At 47.5% G+C, this 27704-nt stretch overlaps 1 protein-coding gene across 2 annotated transcripts in view; it reads right to left on the bottom strand.

Moving 5' to 3' along the window:
* LOC119442043 (multiple C2 and transmembrane domain-containing protein 1) overlaps positions 1-27704 on the bottom strand; it is a 68961-nt gene that overhangs the window by 23457 nt on the left and 17800 nt on the right. For both annotated transcript variants that reach the window (XM_049661831.1, XM_037706759.2), the window contains exons 2-4: positions 11162-11365; positions 4601-4731; positions 359-557 (exon numbers count right to left, since the gene is read on the bottom strand). In XM_049661831.1, the coding sequence (XP_049517788.1) occupies positions 359-557; positions 4601-4731; positions 11162-11365 (534 nt within the window). The remainder of the gene's footprint in view (positions 1-358; positions 558-4600; positions 4732-11161; positions 11366-27704) is intronic.

Below are 27704 nucleotides of genomic sequence, written 5' to 3' on the forward strand. Positions count from 1 at the left end.
TCCTTTCTCAAGTGGCTACACGCTACAGACCAAAAAAGGCGCCGCACCAGCAAGTTCAGAACTGATACCCGTGCAAAATTTATTCCTTATCCCCCCCTTAACACAGCACTGGGTAACCAGCCGGTTTTTGCACTGGCTATAACCTCAATCTGTTTACAGCGAAGCTGTCTATGGCTAGGAGGTGGGGTTCTCTGTCACATGAGATGAACTTTTCCGTCTTACTTTTGCCCTCCCTTTCCCGCGTTCTTGCGGCGACACACAGTTGGTAACATTTATGTAGACGCGTTTGCCCCGTCACTCATTGAACAGCATGCAGCGGAAACATATTAAACAGCACGAGTTGCTGTGAAAAACCCACGTATCGCGCCCGCATGGCCTTCTCTCGCGCGCAGGAACCGCCGGTCGCCTCGAAGGCGGTCAGGTCCGAGACGCAGCTGGTGCCCTGCGTGCTGCCGCTGATGGTGAGCAGCAGGAACAGCGAGCCGGCGCCATCTTCCAACTGCTGCCACACCGAGTGCGTCGTCTCCGGCTCCAGGCTGCTCAGGTCGATCGAGCACCTGCGCACCACAGGGTATGCACGTGTGTGGACGCGCGTAATTAAAAAAAAATTTTTCAGAGCCCTTCCACTACTGTGAAGATGGAAGCCGGCGAAGCTGTGACTATGGTTGGTCTGCTGTTGTGAAGAAGAATGGGCGTATCGTCGTTGGGCATCACCCAACCGAACATGTCTATCATGAATGTTCCGGTTGAGAAACTCGCGTTGAAACCTGGCCGTCGCACCGGGGAAGTTGGCGCTAGCGTTGCCGAGGCGTGCACCACCGTTGTCGGGTTCCTGGAGGGCTAAGACGACGCTGACGTTTGGCCTCAACATCGCGCTCCCTCAACTCGGGGTCCGCGGCTCTTCGCTGACGTTTCGCCTGGACTTCGGAAGCCCTCACGCTAGAATCGGCACGTCGACGACGAGCCCTTTCCCGAGCGCGTTCATTCTGGATGGATTTCCATGAAATTTCTTCAAAATTAAATCTGTCCGCTACGTAAGACGATGAATGGCTCATACCCCCGTAAATGCGGCCTCCACATTACGACGACCGAAGAGCAGTGGAATTCTACGCTGGAATGATTAGCGGCAACGCAGCCAGCGGCAACGCAGACAGCAGACGACGACGACGAACGCAGGAGCTGTGGCTTGAAAGCTATACTTTAAAAATCCTCAGTCCAATCAAGGTAAACTTTAAGTATAGTGTGCATATCTATTAACAAAATTGGGAAATCTTATTTTAACAGCGGAGCTGTTTAAGCTGGCCGTTAGTCCGTCCGTCGCGTACAAAAATGTGGGCCGATCCTGGCGATAGTGCAAAAAGGGTCCAAGCGTAATAGCACATACCTCTTTGAAGTAGCGAAGCTGAGCATTAGTCTACTAGCTAAGCATGGTTGGGACTACTTAAGCTTAGTCAGTCATCGATAGCCAATCGATAGCTAATCAATGGCTAATGAATAATCAATCACTAATCAATAAATTCCGGAAAATGCTGGGGATGACTTGTTAGTGCTGTCTAGCCCAAATACGTGGCGAATACCTTGCGATAGCCAATCAATAGCCAATCAATAGCTAACCAATAATTGATCAATAATCAATAAATTCCGGGAAATGCTGGGGACGACTTGGTAGTGCTTAGCCTAGCCCAAATTAACACGTGGCCAATACCTTGCGATAGCCAAACGATAGCTAATCAATAGCTAATCGATCAATAATCAATAAATTCCGGAAAATGCTGGGCATGGCTTGGTATTGCTTAGCCTAGCCTAAAAGCCAGGACTAGCTATAGGTGCCCATCAGCTCCGCTGTCTCTTTAGCATTGAGCCTCCAGTGCAAGCTACGCTAATTTTGTTATGGTATTGTTGGAATCACTTTAAAATTACCTAAAATTCTTTAAGCAAGCGCTCGTGCTCGGCACGGCATCCAACGGCACGAGCGCAAACCGAGGGGCGCCAACGAGCCAGCTGCGGGAGAAGACGACGACACTCTATCCAATGCTGACGATTATAGTTTTTTTTTTTTTCTTTACACACGGACACGATCCTGGGGTTATCATCATCAGCCTATATTTATGTCCATTGCAAGACGAAGGCCTCTCCCTGCTTAGCATTTTATTTCAGATAGAAATGCTTGAGTGGGAGGAAAAATGGAAAACATGGGGAAAGGCAGTTGGTAAATGGAAGACAGAGTGGCACGGGAAAATCCGACAGCGAGAATGTTCTCGTACTTTAAGAACCCTGATCTCCTGGTAGTATACGTACTGCACGTCCTGCAGCACGAAGATGGCCTACGCCATCTTCGTGGTTTCGTTGCTTAATAGCCATAACATTATTTTCACGATTGTGGGAAAAAAAAACGTTAGTCATTGTCGTTATCACTGATCAAGAGCGATGCAGGACAAATGCCTTTTCCTGAGGTCTCCGATTATTTTCGTTCTGAATGAACCGAACCCATTCTATACCCGCAAATGTTCTAATGCGAAGCATTCCTCGCCAACTCCAGGCACTCTTAGTCTATGCGTATGTATCTATCTAGCCTCCTACGCCGCGAGCCGCTTGGCATATGCTCGTGTTCGCGATGCCATGGTGGTTGCTGGATCGTCGTCATTCGGGCTGCGTCATACGATTCTCGGCTCCGATTCCGCGCTGAAGCCATGTGGCGCACGTAAGAAGATCCGGGCACCTCGGCAACTGGACATCGGGTGGCCTCCGTACCAACAGCGATGCAAAAGCGAGTTTCCCGTGATCGTTGTTTCCCACGGCAACGACGGTATGAATACTACCGCCCCTCTTTACGGCCAAGCGTCGCTTGCTTTACAGGAATCGAACGCTTTTCGTGTCCTAGGCCGGTATTTTGTAGCGATGCCTTCAAAGTAATAATGCCTTTTCGCGCTTATCGCGCTTTGTCAGTGGTCAGGGCCGGTATTTTGTAGCGATGCCTTTGAAGTAATAATGCCTTTTCGCGCTTATCGCGCTTTGTCAGTGGTCAGAGCGACGGTCCGCTCGCGTTATCAACGTTGATATCGTGAGCGGACCGTCGCTCTGACCACTGGCAAAGCGCGATAAGCGCGAAAAGGCATTATTACTTTAAAGGCATCGCTACAAAATACCGGCCCAGAGCGACGGTCCGCTCGCGTTATCAACGGGATCAGCCGGCCGTGAGCGGTGGATGATAAGACTATTCCAAAATAAGTCATAAGGCATCGCTAGAAAATCGCGGCCCTAGGCCGCGATTTTGTAGCAAGGCATTATGACTTATTCTACTCTAGTCTTATCATCCACCGCTCACGGCCGGCTGATCCTCGTGATAATGCGAGCGGACCGTCGCTCCGACCACTGACAAAGCGCGATAAGCGCGAAAAGGCATTATGACATTAAAGGCATCGCTACAAAATACCGGCCCTAAACTCATTACGTGTGGCTTACGCACGAATAAAACCTAAAAATAGACTGGAGTTAACCTTTTGCTCTACAAAAATGGAATGCGCCTGTACTGTGAGTGCGGCAATCGCGAGACTTGACACGGCTTACGCGAGCGCCGTTGACTTCAGGGATCACGACCCACATCGTTCCCGAGTACGATTCATGTTGTTCATCACAGCAGCAGTGCACAAGGCCGAAGAAAAAAAACTGACGCCACTGCTTTAGTGCCCTCGAGGCAAAGTGCATAGAATAAGACGCAATACTCTTTCACAAGAAGTATTAGATTTGATTTCATTCCTTTATTCGGCGCAATAAGTTGCTTCAAATGCCTTGAGCATTACACGCACGTGCTAAAGTAATGTACGGGGCCACTGTTTTTCGCTTCTCGGTGGACGGTTATCCTTCGACTCCTTGCTTCGTTTTCGTCCATCCGCAAGCTTGGCGACAATTAAAGCGTCTGCAATCAAATTGACGCGCACACCGCTCACAGTACCGAGGGACAACGATGTGAAAGCCTTCACATAGAGAAGGACATAATATCCCGCCTGGCAGGCCACGCTGACCGAAGACCGCCAGTGTGAGAGGACACCTGATGAGGGCGCGTACAACGCAAGCAAGGCGACAGCTGCAGCCGCTTTACAGAAAGTTGCTTCAGAGAAAGTAACTTTCGAGAATGAGCAAAGTTGAGCCAGGCTACCAAAATTTATCGTGTCCTGGGTACTTGCCTGCAGCGCATGTTACATTGACTGTTGGTGTTCCAATAAAGGAGAGACACAGTCGGTGCGGCTCGGTAATGAAAGCATTAAGCATCGCTGCATTCTTCGGACATACTTGCTCGCTAATGCAAACACTCATTGTGTCAACGGGAGAATGTTTGAGACCAGTCAGGTGGTACAAGTCTGCAAACATGAACAGCGCGAAATGTAGCATGCGAAAGACGAAATGCGCAGGAGCACTGCTGCAGTTGGGATCTCAGCTCACTTGGTTATCTAACAACTGCAGAAGTTCTGTACAGTCGGTCAAGCGCTCATCAGGTCTTAAATCAGGCTCAATTCTGAGAAGGCTCATCGTGTGCAAGGGTACTACACAGCGCTTACGGGCAGGATACCGCCGTCAGCGCAAGCCAGCAGCCGACACGTACCTTCCCATGAAGTCTCCCTTGCCACTAAAATCCTTGTCCCACACGGAAATCTCGAGAACCTTGGGCTGGTCCGTGTACATGTGCAAGTCGAACTGCTCCAGCCACTGGGGATTCAGGGTTTTGATGGCATTCTGCGCAAGGACGAAAAAGAGACGCCTGAAAAACCAGACACTGCCGGCAAAACTCTGATCATTCTACTTCTATATAATGTCATTCATCTTATTTTTCTTGTGCCAAATCATCGTATGGCTCAACACGTTAACAAGAAGTTTGCAAAGACAGTGCGGCACACACGCAAGAGTTAAGGGAAAATATCTTAAAGAAAACGCCGAGTTAGATTTTCATATTCGCGAGAACTCGGGATATGCTTGCGTACGCATCATCACATGTTTACTGACGTCCGGCACAATTTAGGCAACGGCGCCATGTTTTATTCTCCCAATGTTACAGACAATCGGAGATCACACAGTAATTGCGAAACTGAAGAACGGCAAGGTGCTTTCCACTTGAAATGGCGCAAGCATCGGCAGAACGCAAATCTATGTATCTTTTTTTTTCTTTTCTTAAGAACAAGTGCAGTCGCTAGAACCAACCTGAACAAAGGACACATCAATCACGAGATACCTTAACTTTTTTTTTCTCTTGGAAAGAACGACGTCAGTCTAGCGCATATGTTGCATTTTTGTTCAATTTTCTGACGCAGTGCTAAAAGCACGGCAAGGATAAAATGATATATGCTTTTCTGCCGCCGGAAACGTACCAGCGTTGATCGATCGGCTTCCTTCTGAACCGGTGGCCGTACTCGCAAAGTTTCTTTTACGTTAGTACCGTCAGCGATTGGCCACTCGTACAGGGAGGGATAAGTGGCGGGCGTGGGACCACCGAGGCAGCGCTCTTTGATAAAGGTTTTTTGAATAGGCTTGTGTGGCGGTGAGTAGTGGTAAACTAAGTGGTTCATTCATGACTGAGATACATTATCACCAAAGCTACCTTAAGAGAATTACACCTATCGCCCACGCGCTTTCTTTCTCTTTTTCTTTCTTTCCCTCTTTCTTTCTTTCTTTCGCTCGGTCGTTCGTTTGTACACGTGTGGGTTTCCAAGTGTAATCTACGTCCTCTACGGGTAACGCCAAGCCCTTTGATAAGAATTCGTCAAAGGACTCTGACAATGTAAGCCACTAGTGATCTTATGTATTATTCGCGAGGCCATAGCAAGCCTCGTAGGCGAAGCTCACGCGAGTCATGCACATTTCATAGCACCAAGAAAAAAAAATCGAAAACTAGAACTAGAACACTCGGAACATATAGGTAGCTAAAGGAAAGATGCTCAGATGAATGTCGTGTGCTAAAAAACGCACAAAAGCAAAAGAAGGATCGATTAAATCAAATAAACGGTTGAACTAGCGATCCTCCGAAACAAGGTTGAAGAAGGAAAACTAGGATGGCATTGATACTGGCACCGCGAACTCTGCTGAACATACGGACAAGAGAGATAGACATGTAGACAAGCCTTAATGATATGCTGGAGATGTTAGCCTGGCTGAACAGGACAAACGCTGTGCGTGCGTGCGTGCGTGCGCGTGCGTGCGCGCGCGTGTGCGTGTGTGTGCGTGTGTGTGTGTGTGTGCGCGTGTGTGTGTACGCGCGCGTGTGCACGTGTGTGCGTGTGCGTACGTGCGTGCGTACGTGCGTGTGTGTGTGGTTCTCTCTTTTCTTTTGCGAGTTTTTCTTTTTTTTTTACGGTTAACTCTATTGCTTTTATTTTTGCACTGCGAAATATGGTGGCTCTCTGAAGCTCAGGTCTCTCCTCGTTACGATGGTCCCACAATGGCAGCGTTGCGTCAACGGAAAGCCGTGCTAGTCGCGCGCTCTGCGATGCGATGGCACCTCCCAATTAAAACAATTAAAACTCCTAATCAAAAGTCACTTAAATATAGCTTCAGCATTCCTCTACATTTTGGTGCCCTACACGACACCCGGCGCAAGAACCTATGAATAAAAGTGTTGTCTCCCGGCGTTCGCATTTTATTTAAGTTGCAGTGAGCAATTGAAGCGTAATGAAGCGCATCTTTATAAAATGTAAGACCCTCAGCATCAAACGCAATAAAAATGTCACAGTTTCGCCCTGAGGGCTAAGCAATGAATGCGATAGCAACACAGCAATGTCATGCGAAGTAAGGTGAGCGGCTTTGGTAGCAATATGAATTGTAGTAAACATGAGCTGATTAAGTAAGCAGGTGTGCTGCGGCGTAAGTAGACCGACATGAAGAGAGACTCGATGACCACGAGAAGGCGCGTGTGAAACGGTGGTGTTGATGAGAAGCGCTTCCCATGGGCAGCGCGTGTGAAGGGACACACCTGTAGCTCTGCACTGCCGATCCGGGCAGCATTGCATGTGTAGCGTGCGTTGGAAAATGCGGCCCGACTATTACTAACTAAATGAACAAGCGTGGTGTGAGCGCGCACAAACAAACCTGAATAGATCACACTGAATGACTGCAGACGACTGTCAAAACGCTGGTAGCAAGCGCATACGCCGCAGCGGCGAAGGTACGTGCGGTCTATCGCTTCAACGGAAACTGAGCGGCGAATGCACGGCGCATAAAGGTCAGAGCCGTGGGGAGATAAGAGACGGTGCGGGCGAGCGACGAGCGCGGTTGTTGGCAAAGTAGAAGTGCGCCTCCCTCCCCCCCCCCCCCCCCCCCCCCCGCTCCCTCCGGCGCTGGCTTCCCGCTTCCTTGCTTGCGCGTGGGAGATTGAGTGCGTTCGCTCTCCGTGATAGCGCGCGTCCCCGCACGCTTCCGCTCGGGCATACGGCGCGCGGCGAAGATTTTATCTATAGGGAACCTCACGGCGACGACGACAGCGACGCCGACGGCAGAAATCCGGTTGAAGTGTCCATATAATTGCTATCGCAATAATACCGGTTAATGTCTCTGCTCGCGAAAGAGTACCGAGAAATATTGCTGAAGAAGCTCCCGACACCAAGACGTTTGGGAAGGAGCGGGCAAGTGAGAGCGCGTGGATGCGTCAGGAACAACATTGCAACAGACACCACAACTGTATAACCCCATTAAAGTAAAAAGCCTATGACTGTTTTAAAGCAAGGATGGAAACGCAAAAAATAAAGCGTTATGAACCTGTTTGTGTTTATACTTGGCAAGAGCTACGATGCTGCGCGCAGATGGAGAGGAAGATTCAGCTTTGAACTCTCCATTCCACTTCAACTTTCCATTGAAACCAAGTTACATCCTATCCGTAAAGCCGCATTGTAGTAGATACTTTCAACTTTCGATCGGGAGGCGAAGCGGTAAAGTATAGTAGAAACAGGACTGTAGGTAAAGGTCGAATGGATATCATTATCATCACCTTCGAAACTTTAGTAGCAGCAGGTAGTGGCAGGTTTTTGTTGCCGCAAAGTTGCAATGCCACAAAAAAAGAAGAAAAGAAGAAGAAAAGACGGTGTTATTTTTATCGAATGAAGGGTTGTTCGGGCAGGCGCCCCGGGAAAGAAAACGTTCTCCAGGTGGCAGGAACAGTCGTCTTTATCGAAGCAACGCGCTCGCCGGGTTTCACGAACACTTGCTTCTCGGCTAACTTTTTTTTTTTTTCTGCAGCACCACACCACGTGAAACGATCAACACCTCCTGGGTGTGAAGACAGCCACCTGTTCCGGTAACTCGCGGTTCTACGAATGCGGCGCTTTCTTTCTTCATTTCTTTCTTTCTTTCTTTCTTTTTTCTTTCTTTCTTTCTTCTTTCCTTCTTTCTTTCTTTCCTTCTTTCTTTCCTTCTTTCTTTCTTTCTTTCTTTCTTTCGTGGTAGGTCGGTCGGTTGGTTGTTTGTATGTTTGTTTACGTCACTCTTTTTCCACGTTTTTTTTTCTTTCATTTTTTTAAATAGAGCCACGTTTAGGGCTGTCTGTCATCTGTATCATCTAATGTCATCTGTATCATCTCGCCGGTGCTTACACCTCAACTTAAGCTCAATCAAGCCGAAGGATTTTCGGTGGTAGCTATACACTACGAAATGAGGGCTCTTGCACCGCATGTGACGCGGCAGGAAACCATGGAACCCTTCGTAATCCCGCTGCGCAGTGTGAGACGCTGTTGCTTAGCACTCAGAGGGGTCCCAACGACCGCCATCAGATCGGGGAGGCACGACAGCTGCAATCCAACTAAGTGTATCTTCATGACGCTACAAGGGAAATCTGTATACTTGTTTCTCAGTAAGGAATCTTAGCAATTTGTTCGTTGGTTGGTAATGGTAAATCGTCTTGCTACAACAAATCCAGGTGGAAGCGATAGCGCTGGCCTAAGTTGAAGCCGCACACTAGTCTCGACATATGCTTTTCCAGATTTGCTTCTCCCACAGACTCTAGAACCACACCCACCACCTGTTTCACTGAGCTCAAAGCCGATGCCGTTGTCCCCCGTCAACGCCGTAGTTGTTGTTGTCGCTATGTATCCCCACGTATTTCTGATTGCATTCAGCCCAGTTTTCCGTTTCGTGCATTATTCTGTGTGCACTCGCACGTTCATTAGGTTGTATATTGCTCTGAAATGCTTTGTGTAGTCTTCTCTTCCCGGTAGGCAGAATTTAGTCAGGTGTTCATACACACCTTTCGTATGACCTACCTTGGCTTACGATGCACTGTGAACAACAAAAACAATTAAATTTAAATCGCTACGTGGAATGAATGCGAATCATTGCGACCACCAAAGGGCGAGAGTTCGACTCCCGCCAAAGGTCGTGGGTTCCAGTGCCTTAATTAACCCTATCTTAATTAACTGTGCCTTGATTACCACCACCTTAATTAACACCGACGGTCGTGGATTCGACTCACACCGATGGTCGTGGGTTCGAGCGCCGTAATGAACTCTATCTGAATTAAACCTATGCCTTAATTTTTCTTCCTCTTTCTGGGGTTTTACGATTATGAGACACGCCGTAGTGGAGGGCTCCGAATTAATGTTGACCACCCGAGGTTCTTTATCTGTGCCTTAATTAACGCACGGAAATTAGCCTATTCCTTAATTAATTTCGCCATAACACCATAGGGCGTTGGTTCAATTTCCATCTAAGGTCGATTGTTCGACTCCCACCAAAGGTCGTGGGTTCGAGTGCCTTAATGAATCATATCTTAATTAACTGTGTCTTGATTGCATTCATTGTAATTAATCTGCCCTAATTAACCTCGCCTTAATCGACGTCATCAACTGCCTCGATTGGCTCGCTAGAGACATCTCACTCGCTTGGGCTTTTTGGACCATCGTGGTAGCCAACGCCGGATTTTCCTCCTCATGAGCCAAACAATGCTTTCTCATCAAAAAATCCGGCAGGACCCATCTCCCGATGACTGTCGTCGGTAATCCGTTTACAATTGAATCAATATAGCGACACAACGTACAGCCACCATCAAAACGAGTTACGTATGAGGCGTGTGTGTGTACTGCAGCAGGAATCCTCTTTCGCGCTTCCCTATAAGAACACTCGGCGCCATCTAACGGCGGCGCTGCAAATCCTGCGCATAGCCTCCGAAATGCACGGCGCGCTGATGCGTGAGAACGGTTGAGAAACTCGTCATGCGGCAACCGGGATCCTCTCTCGCGCTTCTTTCTGGACTCGCTGCATCCTACACCATCTTCTCCGAGACGAGAAGCGTGGCACGCCTGCGAACGCTGAAGTTGGCCTCGCTTGCCGCACACTCAGTGGCACATGCAGTGACCCATGTTGGCGAGAGGTTCATTAAAGAGCGTCACATAGCCAGCGCATTTATGGCGCAGCGTGCTAAAGCGTCGGGTTGCTGTCCTTGAGGAACCCTTGGATCTTTTTCATCATTATGTAGTGGCACATACCCAGCGACCCAAGTCGGCATTAAATAGGTTTACTGAAGACCAGCACAGACTGAGTGGCACATACGCAGTGCTGCCAGTCGGCGTCAAATATTTTCTTCGAACAGCGGTACCTGCCCAGTCCTGCATCTATATGCTGTGACCCATGTCGGCATGAAAGAGATTCGTTGAAGAGTGGCACATGTAAACACATTGCCACGTACTCAGCGACCCAAGTTCGTCCATAGGTTGGTTTCGGACCCTGTTCCATCAGCACAGTAGACTGATGCGCTACCCGTTCGACCACGAACTACACAGTGACCCAGAAAGACGGGAAAACGGTTAGATACAAACATACATAGATAGAAACATACATGCATAGCTAGATACTTGGCCCCCGGAAAGTGCATGAGGTACTTTAAGAATGCTAACTCGTGAAAACGAAAGTGTGACTTGTGCTATTAAGTCGGCCCCGGATTTTTATCCGGCGACCGGCGAGGATAAGCATAGTGAAGGTGTGAAAGTCTGACGTCTGGGTCTCCACGACAGTTTACGTCCAACAATGGTGAGCTGATGGCTCCATATCGCAACTCAGTAATACACAACATATTAGTTATGCTTACTCCAGACATCATCTCATTATTTGAGTACACCCCAATTATACCACGCGGAGGAGATAAAACAGGAGGAGATAAAAGGCGAAGGAGAAGCAGCTATGAACAACCCACCTTGCTCTTGTACTTCTCGGAGCCAAGACGGAATCGCACGTAGGGGTCGCTGAACCCGTTGTCGTCCATGGCCAGCAGGTTACGACCTTCGACGAGCACCACGTTGATCACGCTGTCCCATAGCTGCACCTTCTGCTTCTTGCTAGCGCTCGCCGAGGACGCGTCGCCGCCTCCGGAACCCAGCCTCAGGCTCTTGCTGAAGTACTGCGTGACAAGAAGGTTCACTTTGTTGATTAAGGAACACAATTCCTACAGCCGACAGCCTGCATCAGGATATTCATAATGAGCGACCTCGGCGTCAACCTGACGCGATGGCTCTATGGCCAATCTGTTGCTGTGGTCAAGGTTCGACTTCCTTCTGCATTATAATGAAGGCGTAATGCAGAAATGCTTCCGCACCCTAATTTAGGTTAGTCGACCATAAGGAAGGTCGAGTAGTCAAAGTTTATCTGGAACCTTCCAAAAGGGCGGCTTCCCAGAGCCACTTGTATCAAACCTCGTAAATCAATCAACTGCGCGCATGCAGCGTTCTTATCTAAGGCAAACGTGGCCATGTGACCTGCTGTGTATACTTAGATAAGAAACGTCTGCGGCACTCGCAGAGTTCTAATTCTGGCCCAGCAGATTAGAGAGTGAACTAAATCACCACTCGGTTGTGATGAAGGTGCAACCAGCGTAAAATTCATGGGCATTTGCACATGCTGTACAATGCAAAGTGACGAAAGTGTCACGTCAATTCAAACGCGTCACCCTCAAAACCTCCTTGTGAGATAAAGTACGTAATCTATTTCGTTCTTATAATGCAATGTGGCAGGGGTACTCTAAAACACAACAAAGAGAGAGAGAGAGAGAGAAGAGCGAAGAGCGAAGCGAGGACGGAAGTAGAAAGGGTGCGGTACCGCACCCTTTCTAGGACGCTGTGCAGGCAGTCCTTTCTAGGCAGAAAGGACGCTGTGCGGTACCGCAGTTCGAAGGGACGCTATGATCCTAAAGCTTCGCTATTGTGCGTTGAGAGTATACGGCATGATGAACGCTGATGGCAGCCTTCAGAAGCGCGGTAACGGCATGACAAACGAGACGATGCAAGAATTACGAAACAGTTCACGTGACAAAGCACGCATTGTTATCGCCTACAACAGTACATGTTTTACGTTGCGGAAATGGACTACGGCATACTTAGATATTAAAAAAGCAAAGCTTAAGAAAGATCTCCGCCTACGGCCGGCTAAAATTGCCTGTGAAAGTTAGTGGTTTAGTAACAAACAGTCGGCACCGTTGCAGTTCCCCAAAACACGGCGACGTTCCCGTCTCGACATCGCGACGGTGCGTTTACATAAACATCGTTTTAACGTCAGCTTAGCCGTACGATTAAGAGCGGTATACGAAGGAATGGCAGGCACGCAGCGGCGTTTCCCGTAAACACTTCACTTGTCATTAAACGTTACGCAAGGCGCTTGCGTATCGCTGGCACAATCAAGAGTTCAAGCCATGCGGAACGGCAGTGCACACTGCAAAGCGCCAAGCGCCTCAATAAGGTCGGGAATTAATTCCCGACGTTTGCGGAGAAATGCATTGGCGTTCCAGTTACTTTTGTGCTTCAGTGCATAAAGAAACTTTTTGTTAAACAAGTAACTGGAACGACAATGCATTTCTCCGTAACATTCGACAATTATTATCTCGAAACTGGTGTCATTCCGAGAATTCGTTCCAATGGGATCCGCCTTGCGAACTCCACGGCTAAAATTTGTAAATTGCAATATGGTCCATCAGGTAATTAGTTAAAAACCTAATTACTGAATTTCTGTTGATTAGTCGAATATGCATTTCAAATTTTTGTGCAAGTAATGTCCGCCTCTTCAAGTAGACGAGCTCATGAGCTAGAATTGTGCTATCTGCTACAGGCAACCTTTAAGAATTTTTGAAAGTGTTCGCTGAAACAACCGGTATAGGCACCACAATACTGCCCGAGAGGATACAACGCTATCCTTGCATCGCGGTAATGCGCAGACTTGGAGTTGTGACACAGTACCATGTTATAGAGGCGCTAAGATACAGACAGCTGTAAGCAACACGGGCGACCTGCGGGCGCCACGTCCAGTGGTGTTAAGTGAGGCGTTAATGAAGTGAAGTTAATGAATTAGTGAGGTGTTAAGTGAAGGGACCCTTTAACAAATTTGTTGGGTCCCAAAGTGTGTACTTTCTAATTGTATTGTTTACTTATGTTAAATAAACTTTCAAACTTTCAATGCGAACGTAACACACGTTGTTGCTGACGTTGCGACATGTATGTGCAAAACGCACTTTCTGCCTTAAAAAATATTCTTCTCATCTTCTCTAGTCTTTCCTCTTCTCCCTGTAAAGTGCAGCCAACCGGACATCTGCTCGGTTTGACCTCCCTGTCACTCGCCTCGTTTCATCGTTGCGACAGCGAGTGCGCGCGGTCATCGAGCGAGATCTGTTCATGTTTGTCAGTGCGCACGCGTGACAGAGTAAGCGAATGTTTACTGCAATTTATAGAGGCGATAAAACTAAGTCAGTTACAAAGCTTACTTCGTGTACTTGCCTAATACTTTGCTATCGCCATGTTTCGCATGGCGATAGCACGGCGATCTCGCACACAGGCGACACAGAATTAGCAAACAAGCATGCCCTATTGAAAGGGCCGGAAAGCAACACGAAAGTGACAAAGATCCCCTAGGGCTATAGTTGCGTTGCGCACGAGAACTCTTGCCTTTCATCTTTTCAAAAAACATTCCCACGTCACCGCAGTAGCGCTTAGACGCGATCCTGGAAGGGACGCTCTCTCTCTCCCACTTTCTCTCTCTTTCTCTCTCATCTCTTTTCCACAGAGAGAGCCTCACATGGGCAGCACCTGCTACGTTTCCCAACGAGTCTGCTGTTTCCGACGCGCACAACACACTGCGCGATTCTAGAAGGGCGCGCCAGTGCTTGACGCAGCCGTGCTTGATTGTTTTCATTCCATATTTAGGTCCACTGCAGGACAAGATATATACCTCCAATTATTCCGCCGTTCCGTAAACCAAAACGCACCCAATGCTTGCAAGTTTCTTACCCTCTCATTATTAAGCATTCGATCTTCCATCGCATTAATCTGTTACTTAAATGTACCGAACGATTATTATATGTTTTTCTCCCGCAGGCGTAACGTGACCTGCCCGACTTCACTTCTTTCTCTTGATCTCAACTAAGATATGGTCAGCACTGTGACCACACTGTCAAAGTTTCAACGTCATCATCCGCATTCTGCAACGGTGTCTCAGTGGCTGTCGCTGCTAGAGGCACGACATAAGCGGCACCATCCATAGCCGTGGCGGCCGCATTCCGGGGGTGCGGAATGGGAAAACGCCCGTGGACCAAGCTTTGGGTGCACGTTAAGGAAACTCAATTCGACAAAATTAATCCTGATCCCTCCGATTACGGCGGTGTCTCTCACAAACCCAATCAATCAATTTATGCTGTTCCCTCCAACAAGACTACATCTCCGACGGTCCGCGAAAGCGCCAAGTGCGGGTCCGAGGGAATACGTCCAATGGCGTAGCCAGAGAGTGGCCCAGGGCTCGTGCCCCCCCCCTCCCTCTTAACCTTCCGCGTCCCATGGTCGACTGCGCGCCCACCTCCGATAAAACATTTCTGGCTACGCCGCTGGATAAGTCCACTGACACTTGGGACAATGCATGGATCATGGCCAGTCAGTGGCCTTTCAAGGGCAGCTTCCGTTCCAGTGAAAGACGTTCTTTCTTTTCTTTCTATCATTCGTACGGACATGTGCTCAAAATATCACGGAGGATTCCATGCACAAGAACTCCCGTTCGTTGTTCTATCTTTCGTTCTTCTTCCCCTGTTGTACGTGTTACAGATTGCACATTCTAAGTTATTATTATTATTATTATTATTATTATTATTATTATTATTATTATTATTATTATTATTATTATTATTATTATTATTATTATTATTATTATTATTATTAAACCTTCCAACAAATTATATTTTTCCCTATAATTGAAATCGAGTGGTCAGAAGTAGTATCGGCGCTTTCAACGTTTTCAACCAGACCTCGTACCTATACCTCCCAACGCACTTTAAGAGCAATATAGAACGCGGCCCCGAGATTCCCCGGCCGTCGGTGCTCTTCGAGTATGCTTTACTAAAGACATGCACGACGGAAGCGCGCACGACAAGAGATGGGCGGTCGCGTGATCGGCGAGGTCTCCTCCTCCTCCTCGAGCCGCAGGCCGAGAGATTTACGCGCTGCTGCGGCTGCTGCTGGCAGGCGCTTTTCTCAAGCCAACACCTGCCAGTAGCAGCCTGCCGCCCAACGACCGTTACAGTTCGCGCCGACTCGCAGCACCTTCAGCTCGAGACATCGTTCGCCCGCGTTCGGTTTCTATCCTACTACGTCTCGCATTTGCGCCACAGAATAATTTCGTACAAAAATTCGTAAATGGAACTGCGCTAGCGATATACGGGAGCTGTAAGTATATGGCGGTGCTGCCAGTATGGGACTGATGTCTGTTACATGGATTTGCCTAATATTCGCCCTTCTGCATGGAATCAATCGGGTTGGAGACTTGGCAAATCGATTGGTCATTCAAGAAGATACTGCGTTGTAATAACGCGACAATTATCAATTCGCAAGTCGAAACCCGATATACCATGAACCGGGCGGACGGCATCGTGGCCCAGGTTTATTATCCCGATCATTACGTCTCGCGACAAGGACCTTACGCGATCTGACGATGACCTTACGTCTCCTGCATTGTGAACAAGAAACTGGTACTGGTTCCAAAACGTCAATTAAATTTTGAGTTGAATAAATGTATTGTTTTTTTTTTTCGTGCAGTGATTATGCGTGCGCGCAGACACTTAGTGCCTTGTTGTGTTTAGAAAAGTGCCGATTGCTTGGCACCTTTAGGCAGATAAATCCTATTAAATAGCTCAGCAAGAACGTCTGAAGCTGCAGGCACGTAGATTACACAAATCCATGTACTACACATCATTACCATGACAGCTAAACGCTCGCAGCGCGATAGTTCCCTCAATATATTTTTTCTTGTAGTACTCCATGACAAGTAGAACGTTACGGCTAGACAGATGCAGCTGCCTCATTAATTATCGGCATCACGTTACAACGTACATTTTACAATGACACGCGATGTCAAGCTGCTTCCCTGTCAATAAAGCTGTCCGCGTGTGACATTAAGACGGAAGCATTAGGTATGCAACGCTGACGCAAAATAAAGAAGATAAAAAGAGAAAAACGTACACGATGTTGATTCTAGACGATCATAGTTGTTAAACAGGCCTACTAATTCATGAGGTGCCCTATGAAATAATCCCATACGTGACATAAGCCTCCTATCCAATAAACTCGTGTGAACCACACATGTGATCCCACACAAAATACAGGGTGGTCATTTTTAAGCTTTGTGGAATTTTTTTTTTTTAATCGTATGTGGCAGATAGCATAATTCGTGTCCTTAAGCCGGATTAGTTGAAGAGGCGGATCACTATAGGAATGGAAACACATATTCAACTACTTAACAAAAATTTACTAATCAGCTACTTAGTTAGTTTACGTCACATATTGCAATTTACGAATTGTAGCCGGTGAACTTGCAAGACGTATCTTTTTGAAATGAATTTTCAGGATGACACAAGTTTCGAGATATTTCCCGAAGTGCAGAACGAAATACATGGGCGTTCCAGTTACTTGTGTGCTTGAATGCATGAAAGAGCGTTTTGGTAAAGTAAGTGGAACAACAGTGCATCTCTACGGCAAGTTCGATAGCGTATATCAATATCCTGGCAAGGGAACAAGAATTCAGGATCGCCAGTCAGCCTCTTGAGTCTGTAAAGGAGTAGGTTTATCTAGGTCAATTACTCACAGGGGGCCCGGATCATGAGAAGAAAATTTACAGAAAAATAAAAATGGGTTGGAGTGCATACGGCAGGCACTACCAAATCCTGACGGGGAATTTACCACTGTCGTTGAAAAGAAAAGTATACAATCATTGCGTTCTACCGCTGCTAACATATGGGGCAGAAACTTGGAGGTTAACAAAGAAGCTCGAGAACAAGTTAAGGACCGCACAGGGAGCGATGGAACGAAAAATGTTAGGCCTAACCTTAAGAGACAGGAATAGAGCGGTGTGGATCAGAGAGCAAACGGGGATAGCCGATATTCTAGTTGACATTAAGAGTAAAAAATGGAGCTGGGTACGCCATGTAATGCGTAGGATGGATAACCGCTCGACCATTAGAGTTACAGAATGGATACCAAGACAAGGGAAGCGCAGTCGAGGTCGGCAAAAAACTAGGTGGGTTGATGAAGTTAGGAAATTATCAGACGCAAGTTGGAATCAGCTAGCGCAAGACAGGGGTAATTGGAGATCCCAGGGAGAGGCCTTCGTCCTGCAGTGGACATAAATATAGGCTGATGATGATCATGATCTTCAAACTGGCGTCCATTCTGGAATTTCGTTCCAAGTGAATACACCTTGCAAACTCACCGGCTACAATTCGTAAATTATAGTATGTGCCGTAAGGTAATTAATTCAAACGATAATTAGTGAATATTTGTTAATTAGCTGAATATGTGTTTCGATTTCTCGTGCAAGTAATGTCCGCTTCTCTGAATAATCCAGCTGAAGGACTAGAATTATGTTATCTTTCTTTCTTTCTAGGCTTTCTTTCTCTCTCTCTCTCTCTCTCTCTCTCGAGGGTATTATGTATTATTCTCAGTCGTCTAACAGTTAAGTAGTTCCGACCTTGAGCATGACGTTTAGCGTTTGAACGAGCAAAATGCGCTGTTTTATGTTTTAAAATTCCCTAGCATGTTAACAAGGAGTGAAGACGTTGCAATGAAACTTGCTCCGTCGGATCGGTCGGTTCATCTTCCTAACGCAAATATTATACGCTGCTATACGTGAGTGCTACTACATGCATGAGCTTTCGGCTTTTGGCACGCTATACGCTTGTCAGTAAACTGACCAGATACGCCTAACGATAACGTTGTATTCAACTACGCGGAGCCGGCAAGACTTAAAATTCACCAAAACTCAGCGTAAATAAAAAAAAAAAGGCACCATATGCAAACACGAGTTTATGGAGTACCAAATATCGCATAGAATAAATAGGAGGTGAGGGATTGCACATTCCGCGAGCTGTGTGAATCAGCTTAACCGAAGCTTTCATTGGCATACGCAAAGAAAGCTGTTCAATAAAGAATTTTATGTCTCTCTTTAACGACAATTTGCAAGTATAGCGCACATGACCAAGTTGCACACATTTGCACCGGTGAAACGCCTATAGTTCAACATGATATTGTAGCGCTCGAACGTGTACTTGATGGACCGGACAATCGTCCCCTAGCCGAAGCGAAAGTCCTAGGCTAGCGCTCCCAAAGTAACTCTGCGCAGAAGAGTATATGTGCGCGATTCAATTTTCTATGCTCTACGGACCAGCGTGACAGACGTTGAGAACATTGCCTGTTACCGCTGGATTGTTAACCCCAGGCTTTACGCCATTTGTGTTCCTCATATCTATATGTGTACTTCTATCCCCTTCCCCCTTGCAGGGTAGCCAACCAGAACTACACCTCTGGTTAGCCTCCCTGCCTTTCTATACAACATTTCACTCTCTGCTGCCGTTGATACGAGTTGGCGAATTTGACTGCGCGACACAGCTCCATTCCAACGGAATCCGAATATCGAAAATAACGTGCACAAAAAATAATTTAGGACTATTTGGTTTCTGAACCAAAGTAGGTTACAGCAGAAGCTGCGAGCTCCGTTGAATTTTTATAGCCATCGATGCAACCATCGCTCCTGACGGAGGCATGCAGGGCACACACGTCACTTAAGCATAAAGTGAAGTTTAGCCAAAGGAAGCTCAAGCATGTAGTATGCATTAAGGAGTTGCGAAATATCTATACCAATTCGACGCGTCCGAGCGTTGCTGCACGAGCGAGGGGCGCATATAGGTTGGCGTACGCTATGCGAAGATATGCCCATTCAAGGCAATGGTAAGTGCGTGTCGTCTGCAGGCCAACGGGGCTCAAGAGATGATGATTTTTTTTTTTTGTAACAAAATGGTTGCGCTAACTGTCACTGCGAGGCGTGTCTCGCCATATTGTGCTGTAGCAGTGACAGACGACGTCACCAATCCGTCGCAGTGACATTGCGAGAGTGTGTGACCATAAGCTGTGGCCATGATTGTGCGTGACCATAAGGTGGGCCTTCATCCCTCAGCATCGAGAACGCCTGCATCATCTGCCACTGATGTGTGGATTCCGCCCGCGAGTGTTATATACCATCTCTGCCGCTCTCAGTCACCGCATTTCAGCTACAGCCACTGAGCTAGCTGCACTGCGGGCAGCTTTTGCTCACAGTGATCTCAGTCTTAGGCCATTTTTACCGACTCAACAGCGGCCCTGCAGTCCCTGAAGTCGCCACGCACGACGAAACAACTCATCATGAACACCAGCCACGTACGCATCCAACCATGCAAACTGCATCCCACCGTTTTGCTGCAGTGATTACCAGACCACTGCGGAATACAAGGCAATGTCCAGGCTGGCTGTGCAGCCAAAGCTGGACACTACACTTCGAGAGAAATGGTCCATACACCTGTCTCGAGAAAAGACGCGGCGACACCGGTACGCCTGTAAAATCCCTATATAGTAAAAGTACCGCCATCTACTCTTTCCTCCGCCGTCTCCTCTCCTAAAGCGCTTGCTTTTTTTTTTCTTGCTTTTTTTTCTTTTTTTTTTTTTTTTTTGCTTGCGAAAGCAAGTCGACGGTGGCGGCCCTAGAAAGTCCACGTTGAAACTTTCAGGCCGACCGCGCGCCGCCGCTGCCGCCAGAGACTGCGGCTGCGCGGAGTGACTTTCAAAATGGCTCTCAGGCGCAAAAAATATATATATAAAGAAGTCAAAGCGCGCGCTATCATCGTCCAATCGGAGATGTAGGAGAGAGCGAAGCGGCGTTGATCAAAGGATGGCAGTACTTTTCTTATATAGGGACTTTAGTACGCCTGGCGTTTACAGCGATCCCTCTGGACAGATGCAAGCTATCAGTACGGACCCCTATATAAAATCGATCCATCTTGTTACAATTGCACGCCGCGAGGCCTCATTAGGCAATATCAAACATGCATTCACTGCACCAGACTCAACGTGGCCTATACACTAACTAATTCAAGTGCAAGATTCTGACGGACTCGCCAATTTGTTTTGAATTTAATGCCACGAAGACCTGCAGCATGTTCTGTGCGACTGCTGCCGCTACTCGTCAGAAAGACGGTCTTTGAAGGCCGGCGCTACACCTGCGACGCGACTCAAGCTTGGAACTGCGGCACATTCTCGGCCCGTAGCAAAGCACGTGTGCGCGTCTGTGCGTGCGTGCGTGTGGGTGCGTGTAATGTATTTGTACGTGTGTTTGTCTCTCTCTCTCTCTCTCTCTCTCTCTCTCTCTGTGCGTGCGTGCGTGCGTGCGTGTGCGTGTGCGTGTGTGTGTGCGCGCGCGCGCAACACTATTCCTTTCTCTTGAAGAGACATACAGGTTATACACGGTCAGAAACAGGCAGGCCAAGTGCCGCCATGTCAATCGATGACGTAATTATTGTCAGATCCGTACAAAGGAGGTTCTCGAGAGACCTCGACAAAAAAAAAAGAAAACGGTTTCTGCGGTGCAATTTTCGGCACGCGGTAGGACTAACAGAGTGGGCGAAATCAATACAAAAAAAAGTTTCTTTCGTCTACAAGTCGACACATCTTTGGATATGAGGATCAGTTCACCGTATCGATACGAATTTAAAGCGCTTCCAGAATATAAGCACCGCTCCTTCTTACAACATTCCTATTTCAGAGAAAACGAAAAGGGTCACTGCAGTACACGTTCTGAACACGCTTAGATTCAACGCATTCTCCCTCCACATCCATGCGCCCTCCAATTGGCACGGACATTCTTTGAGTGCGTGCTTCTCTATACACCCATGAGGCGGCCTAGTTTACGATCTTTAATAACATTACATTCCAACAACTGCCTGCTCTTTCATTCGAATGGTCAGTACCAAGAATTAATGATCGTTTTCAACGCGAGAAATAAAATTATTAAGCAAGCAAGCGGAGCGTTCTTGCTGATTTCGATGTTATTCATTTCAATAAACACGTGACGCTTAAATTCCCGTCAAACATATTAACACTCAGGCGAAAGAGCCAAGCACTCTTTTAAATGAGCCTTTCTCAACGACTGTGAGGAACAGAGGCACGGTTCAGGAGTTCCGTGCCGGGATACCAATCGCGCCCTGCGCGTAGAGGTGCTTCCACGCAACGGCAGAGTTACAACCACCTAAACGACGACGGGGCCGCATGCATATACGCATTAGCGTCAGGAACACCTGCACCGCAATTAGCGATGCGTCCGTCCAGCGCATCCCAGCACGGTTACCTCTATCTCGCTCAACCTCCCGTCATGCGTGCGTGGGTCTAGTCTGCACGCATGCATTGTGGCTGCATCGGGGGGAAGGGGGGTTGAAAGAAAGAAAATCTGTAAAGCACGCTGGGGCACCGGCCCCGGATATACTATATGTAACATACGAGACGGACCCCGGCGAAGCCCCGAACCGCAATAATGAGCGCAGGCTACGGCGTTGCGCGGAATGTTGTTTTGATAAAGACAGCTCTGGTAAATAGAGCACGCAGCGCGCGCTATACATCGATTCGTTGCGCCGCCCGACAGACGTCCGGAGCTCCGCTATCTTCCTCTGCCCGCAAAACTAAGCGTCTGCTGTATCGCTCCGACTCGCAACAACAAAGTATACCGGTTGTTTCAGCAAACACTCTTAAATTTTTTTTCAAGCGAAACTTGTATTGGCTCACTTGTTTCGGGGTCGGTGTACGTGGAAAACTATCCTCATCAGCATTGGCTCGAGCGTCGTCGTCTTCTTCCACAGCTGGCTGCGTTGCCGCTAGTCATTCCAGCGTAGAATTTCACTTCTGTCGTAGTGGGGAGGCCGCGTTTAGGGGGGGGGATGCGCGATTGCTTGAGGGGGTATGAGCCATTCATTGTGTTACGTGACGGACATATTGAATTTTGAAGCAATTTAATTTCGAAGAATCGCAAGCGGCAATGGGCGGGCGCATACTAGCTGCTAACCACGCCGCCGAGCAAACTCGATACATCGAACGCAAGCGACAACGGCGGACTTGATCCACCGTTGTCGACATACTCCACCGTTGTCGACATACCCGACCGTGAGGGCTTCCGTAGCCGAGGCTCGAAAGTTGCACAAAAGGGGAGGAAAAGTAGAAGGAAAAGGAAGGACAAGAAGTGCGAAAGGGAATGCAAAGTAGTAGGAAAGGGAAGGAAAAATAGTAGCTCCAATACACACACGACAAGCTTCGCTTACCCCCATTTTCTCGACAGGGGAAAGGCAGGTGATTTTTTTTTTTTTTTTTTCAATTGCCTGTGGCAGATAGCACAATTCTAGTTCTTGATCTGGTCTACTCGAAGAGGCGAACATTACTTGCAAAAAAATTGAAATGCATAATCGACTAATTCACAAACAATGTATTAATTAAGTTTTGAACTAATTATCTTATGGCATATATTGCAAACTACAAATTCTAGCCCGGGAGTTCGCAAGGCGGATTCCACTTGGAACGAATTCTCAGGATGGCACCACTTTTGAGATATTCATTCCCGAACTTTGCGGAGAAATGCACTGGCGTTCCAGTTACTTTCGTGCTGCAATGCGTAAAACGACGTTTTGTTAAGAAAGTAAGTGGAACGACAGAGCATTTTTACCGCAAGTTGGACGGCGCACATCTCGTAAACGGTGCCATCCACACAATTCTATTCAAGTGGATATGCCTTGCAGTCACAGCCGCTAGAACTTGTAAATTGTAATATGTGCCATAAGGTAATTAGTTAAAAACGAGTATTCATTAGTGAATTTTCGTTCATTAGTCGATTCTGCATTTAATTTTTTTGTGCAAGTAATGCCCGCCTCTTCGAGTAGACCAACTAATGGACTAGAATTGTGCTATCTGCCATAGGTAAACTTTAAAAACGTTTGAAAGTGTTCGCTGAAACACCCTGTATCATCATCATCATCATCATTGTCGGCCTATATTTGTGTCCACTGCAGGACGAAGGCCTCTCCCTGCGATGACGACTGTACATGGATTTGTATAACCTTCGATATTGTGGTCTGCTTGTGGCGTTATTTATCAAACGCTTTATGTTTGTACATGTCCAATAAATCACACGCTTCCAAATGAATAAAGGCAGTAAGTCTCTGAGCATGCATAATATTACTAAGTCACAAATCCGTATGAAGCGAGAAGGAAAGAACTTGAGCCAATTCATGCAATACCCGTTATTCCCAGGCTGCCTGAACGGTCATACTTGCAGCTCTCCTGGACACTACAACGGCACACGGAGGGTTCCGTTTCCTCCGAAAGTTCAGCTGTAGGAGTGAAAATTCCCGCAAACTATATTGTCATTCTATTCAAGACGTCTTCGATTACATCGTCAACGACAGCAGAACTCGCAGCTATTCGTGCTGCTCTGGAGTTGCTTTTCTCACGAATCATCACAGTCCATGGTCCATCTTTTGTGACACGAAGGCAGCTCTCCAGTGTCTGCTGTGGCTGTTCAATCACGGACCTAACGAGCAGCTAGTCGGAGACGTCCGACTACTTCACGCAGTCGACAAAGGACTCAACGTCACCTTTAAATGAATACCAAGTCACTGCGGAATCTCTGAGTGCGGATGACGCTGGACGGTGTACACTGTAGACCAACGCCGCTGTCGAGAAACGATGCAGCCACACGGCTTCTCGATCGCTCGCTCGTGCGCGCGAGCTTACGCAAACTCTGTGTAACCCGAGTTAATTTGCCAACGCACGTCTTCACAGATTGGATCCACATCTGCAACTCCGTCTCCCACGAGGGATACCACGAGCGGAATCAACCCTTCTGTGCCACCTGTGGCTCGGCGTGGCGTTTGCGAAGGTCTAATCCTTACGTATTGGTATGGCCGACAGCCCTCCTTGCGGCAACTGCGGCTGTGAGGAGACGATCAAGCACCTCCTCTATGACTGTCCCCGTTACAGTGTGGTAAGAAAACTGCTTGCGACTGCGCTCGAAAAACTGGACGATCGCCACTTGACGGAGAAAAAAAGTCCCAGGACACTGGTTCAGACGGGCTTATAAGCACTCGAGGCCATAAATGAGCTGCTCAGATTCCAAAGGAATTGTGAATTGGGCGACCGAGTTTGAAATTTGTAGCACGTTCCATCGTGGTATTGGCTGCATTTTTGTCTGTTTATTTTTATAGATATCGCCATTTATTACCGTTACCCCTTTCCCTAGCTCAGGGTAGTCAGCCGGTACTTACACTGGCTAACCTCCCTGTCTTTCCTTCTCTTTTTTATCCTCCTCCTTCCCTCTAGTAATTTTTCTAGGAAATTCTATGGGCGCTGCGTGGCGAGGGCCGAATTAGCCTATGGGCTAAAGAGGCTGCAGTCCCGGGCCCCAGACTGTCAGGGGTCAGGGCTATGCTATAGAAGTTTCAAAGCATCATCCAGGAAACGTTCCACTACAATTGATTTTTAAACAAAGGCTTACTAGAAGCAAAGAATTTGTCGTGCGAGAAGACGACCTGCCCTTTGCTCGACCAGCGCCCGCAAGCGACCTTTCTCCCATATAGGAGACGAGGGTTCACCTCCTGGTACATGCGCTTTCTGGTATTTGCCTAGGTTGTATGTCACATATGCAGAGCAATTTAAATTATCCATGTGTAAATAAAGTGTTTGTCGCTTTACAGCATGCAGTTCGCTTTTGTCCTGAGTGATGGCGATACAGCAGCTCGTGCTTAAATGGCAATAACCATTAGATAAAAACCTAACTGAAAAAAATAAGCACGTTTTCTCTAAGCAGAAATGTTGCAAACGTTATATCAATATGCGAGGTGCCTTCTATGTATGTTTACATGCACATATTTCTTTTTTATCTGAGAATAAACTTGAAAACAGCAGGCGAAACTTGTAACAGTCGCAATATTTCGCATCTTTAGTGCTCACCGCGAGCGTCGACGTCATTATGGTCATCATGAATGGGGCCTCAAGGCCAATTTAGCCCAGGACCTCGGAATTCTTTAATATGGCACTGTACGTGGCCACCAAAATCCCCCCTGCGCACCGTAGAGATCTCGGAGGGCACGGTTACTATCGTTGCTATCGGGTTTGTTATAAGTGAGGCGAGAGAAGAAGGAAGCACCTCTTGCTCTGGACACCGCGCATAACTGTCTCGCTCACTACAGGCGGACACCCGAGCTGTTCTGTAGGCCCTATGGGTTCGACTTCCCAAGAACAAATTAACTGAAACAAATGCTAGACGTCAACTTAAAACAAATTTTGAAATTCTGTACCAGCATTGAGATAAGCCTCCTGAAACTTAAGGAACAATGCAAGGCCGTACCACGCGTACGCATTAACGAAACGTCCATTTACACCGTCCGGGAAAAGCAATTTTGCCCGAATAGCCACGGCATTTCGCCGCACACAACGGGAGCGGAAATCTAGAAACTGGTGCCAGCCTCAGAACTCCTTCGAAATGGATAAGCCTTGCAATGCCACCGGATCGGATTCGCAAATTGTAATACGGGCACCGTTAAGTGGTAAATTTTAAAAAGCGAATAGGTGAAACTTTCTTCGCAAGGGAATTGTGCATTTCGATTTCTCGCACAAGTAACGTCCGCCTCTTCGAGTAACTAATCCAGCGCAAAGAGCAGAATTGTGACATCTGCAGCAGCAGAGTTGAACGACGGAAAGCTGCGCAAGTTGGCGGGGGATTCGTGGTACGAAAAGGTAGGTGTACAAAACAGTGACACAGCAAGCGTTGTCCTTTTCGTTCTTCTTGTATCCGTTCTGTATGTCCGCCTTTTCATGCCCTGCAGCCGTTCAGATCAGTTCACGCTAAAGACGATATATGAAACGCCTGGCACACAAACTTGTCCCCAGAGAACACTGGTGAATGAACGTATCCGTGCGTCCTTGTTCACGGACCATAGCGCCTATAGCATCGACATCACTTCGCTGCAGGCCTCGTCTGCTCAGATTCCGCTGTCTGAGGCAATAGCAAAAGAAAAAAGAAGAAAGAACGATCGAAGGATCGAAGGAAAACCATCGAGCTGACAATGATGCGACCTTTTCATTCGGAGGCGCAAAGACGAATGCGCTCAATACGCTCTGCATTCTTCCTGTGCCACGTCCTCTCTCTCTCTCTCTCCTCTCTCTCTCTCGGCTGAATTGCACGAGACACAGGCGTGCGTTGAGCTTGGAGTTATGGGAACGCGTATCCGGGGGTGTCACGCCGATATATTTATACGGTCGCTCATTTGTCCGCCGTCACGCCGCGCGCGCTCTATATGGAGAGGTCTATTATCCGACCGTGCAGCGTGGGTGAATCACAATTGTTTTCCATTGTCCAGCGGCCTTTGTTCGTCCACGCGTGTCGCTCATTCCGCGCAAAAGTCCTCCACGTCAAATCAGGCCGCCAGACAGGAACAGTCAAAGCAAACGCGCGAGTTGAATGAAACCGTTGTATTTTTGTAAACGAATTAAGGAGTTTAAAAGCCTCGCGTTGTAAATTATCGCTTAACACGGACATTGCATCGTGACGGCTGTTGTAGGCCGATAGTGACACTTTTAATTATTAGGCAAGTGAACAATGTTTTGGAAGAGTCTTTTCCTTTTAGTGCGTTAGCATTAGAAGTGGCAGGACTTGTGTCGCGCGTGAGCTCCTGAACAACACTTTGCAATGTGGTGAACGCAGTTGAAATCATGAATCAAGGTCTAGAAATAACTGCGACGTAATCCTAGCGCATTCCTCTCGCATTTACCGCTCAATCGGCACTGAATATTTTTTCTTTGATTAAAATCCAACAGTACGCTTCGTCTTGGTCGTCCATCCGAACTAGAGGCCCTACGGCCATACTGGACACAAATATACGCAAAGCAATGTTGTTCTTGGGAGCTCGGCGCTCTAAAGCAGGATACGAACGCAATACCTCGTATACTATATATGTCACTAGAAAGGAACTCACGCATTAAGATTCAGTATGTAAATACTGCGCTTGGTTTCATCAATAAGAAATACCGGGTAGCCGGCTACCCCCATTTTCACCAACGCAAGTCAACAATAGTTATGCAGTGCTAAGTGTCACCTCAACGTGATGTCGTTCAAAGCTCGTCTTACTAAGGCAATAATCATATTACACGAGCGAGCTGAGTATACTGTACAAGAGCGCCTATTTGGGCTAGTCGGTTGAAAATTGACATACTGAACAAACAGCGCCGTCAAAGAAGACTTACGGAAGACGACAGCGCTGGCGCTGTGACGTCAACAAATGCGCGCAGTGATGACGCCAAATTCACGACACTCCTTTTGTTACTCATTGTTGTCTTGCTTTCGTCTCTCTTTCTGCAGCCGACCTTGAGCCATGGAAGCGG

This window comes from Dermacentor silvarum, chromosome 2, assembly GCF_013339745.2.
Source record: "Dermacentor silvarum isolate Dsil-2018 chromosome 2, BIME_Dsil_1.4, whole genome shotgun sequence".
Classification (NCBI taxonomy): domain Eukaryota; kingdom Metazoa; phylum Arthropoda; class Arachnida; order Ixodida; family Ixodidae; genus Dermacentor; species Dermacentor silvarum.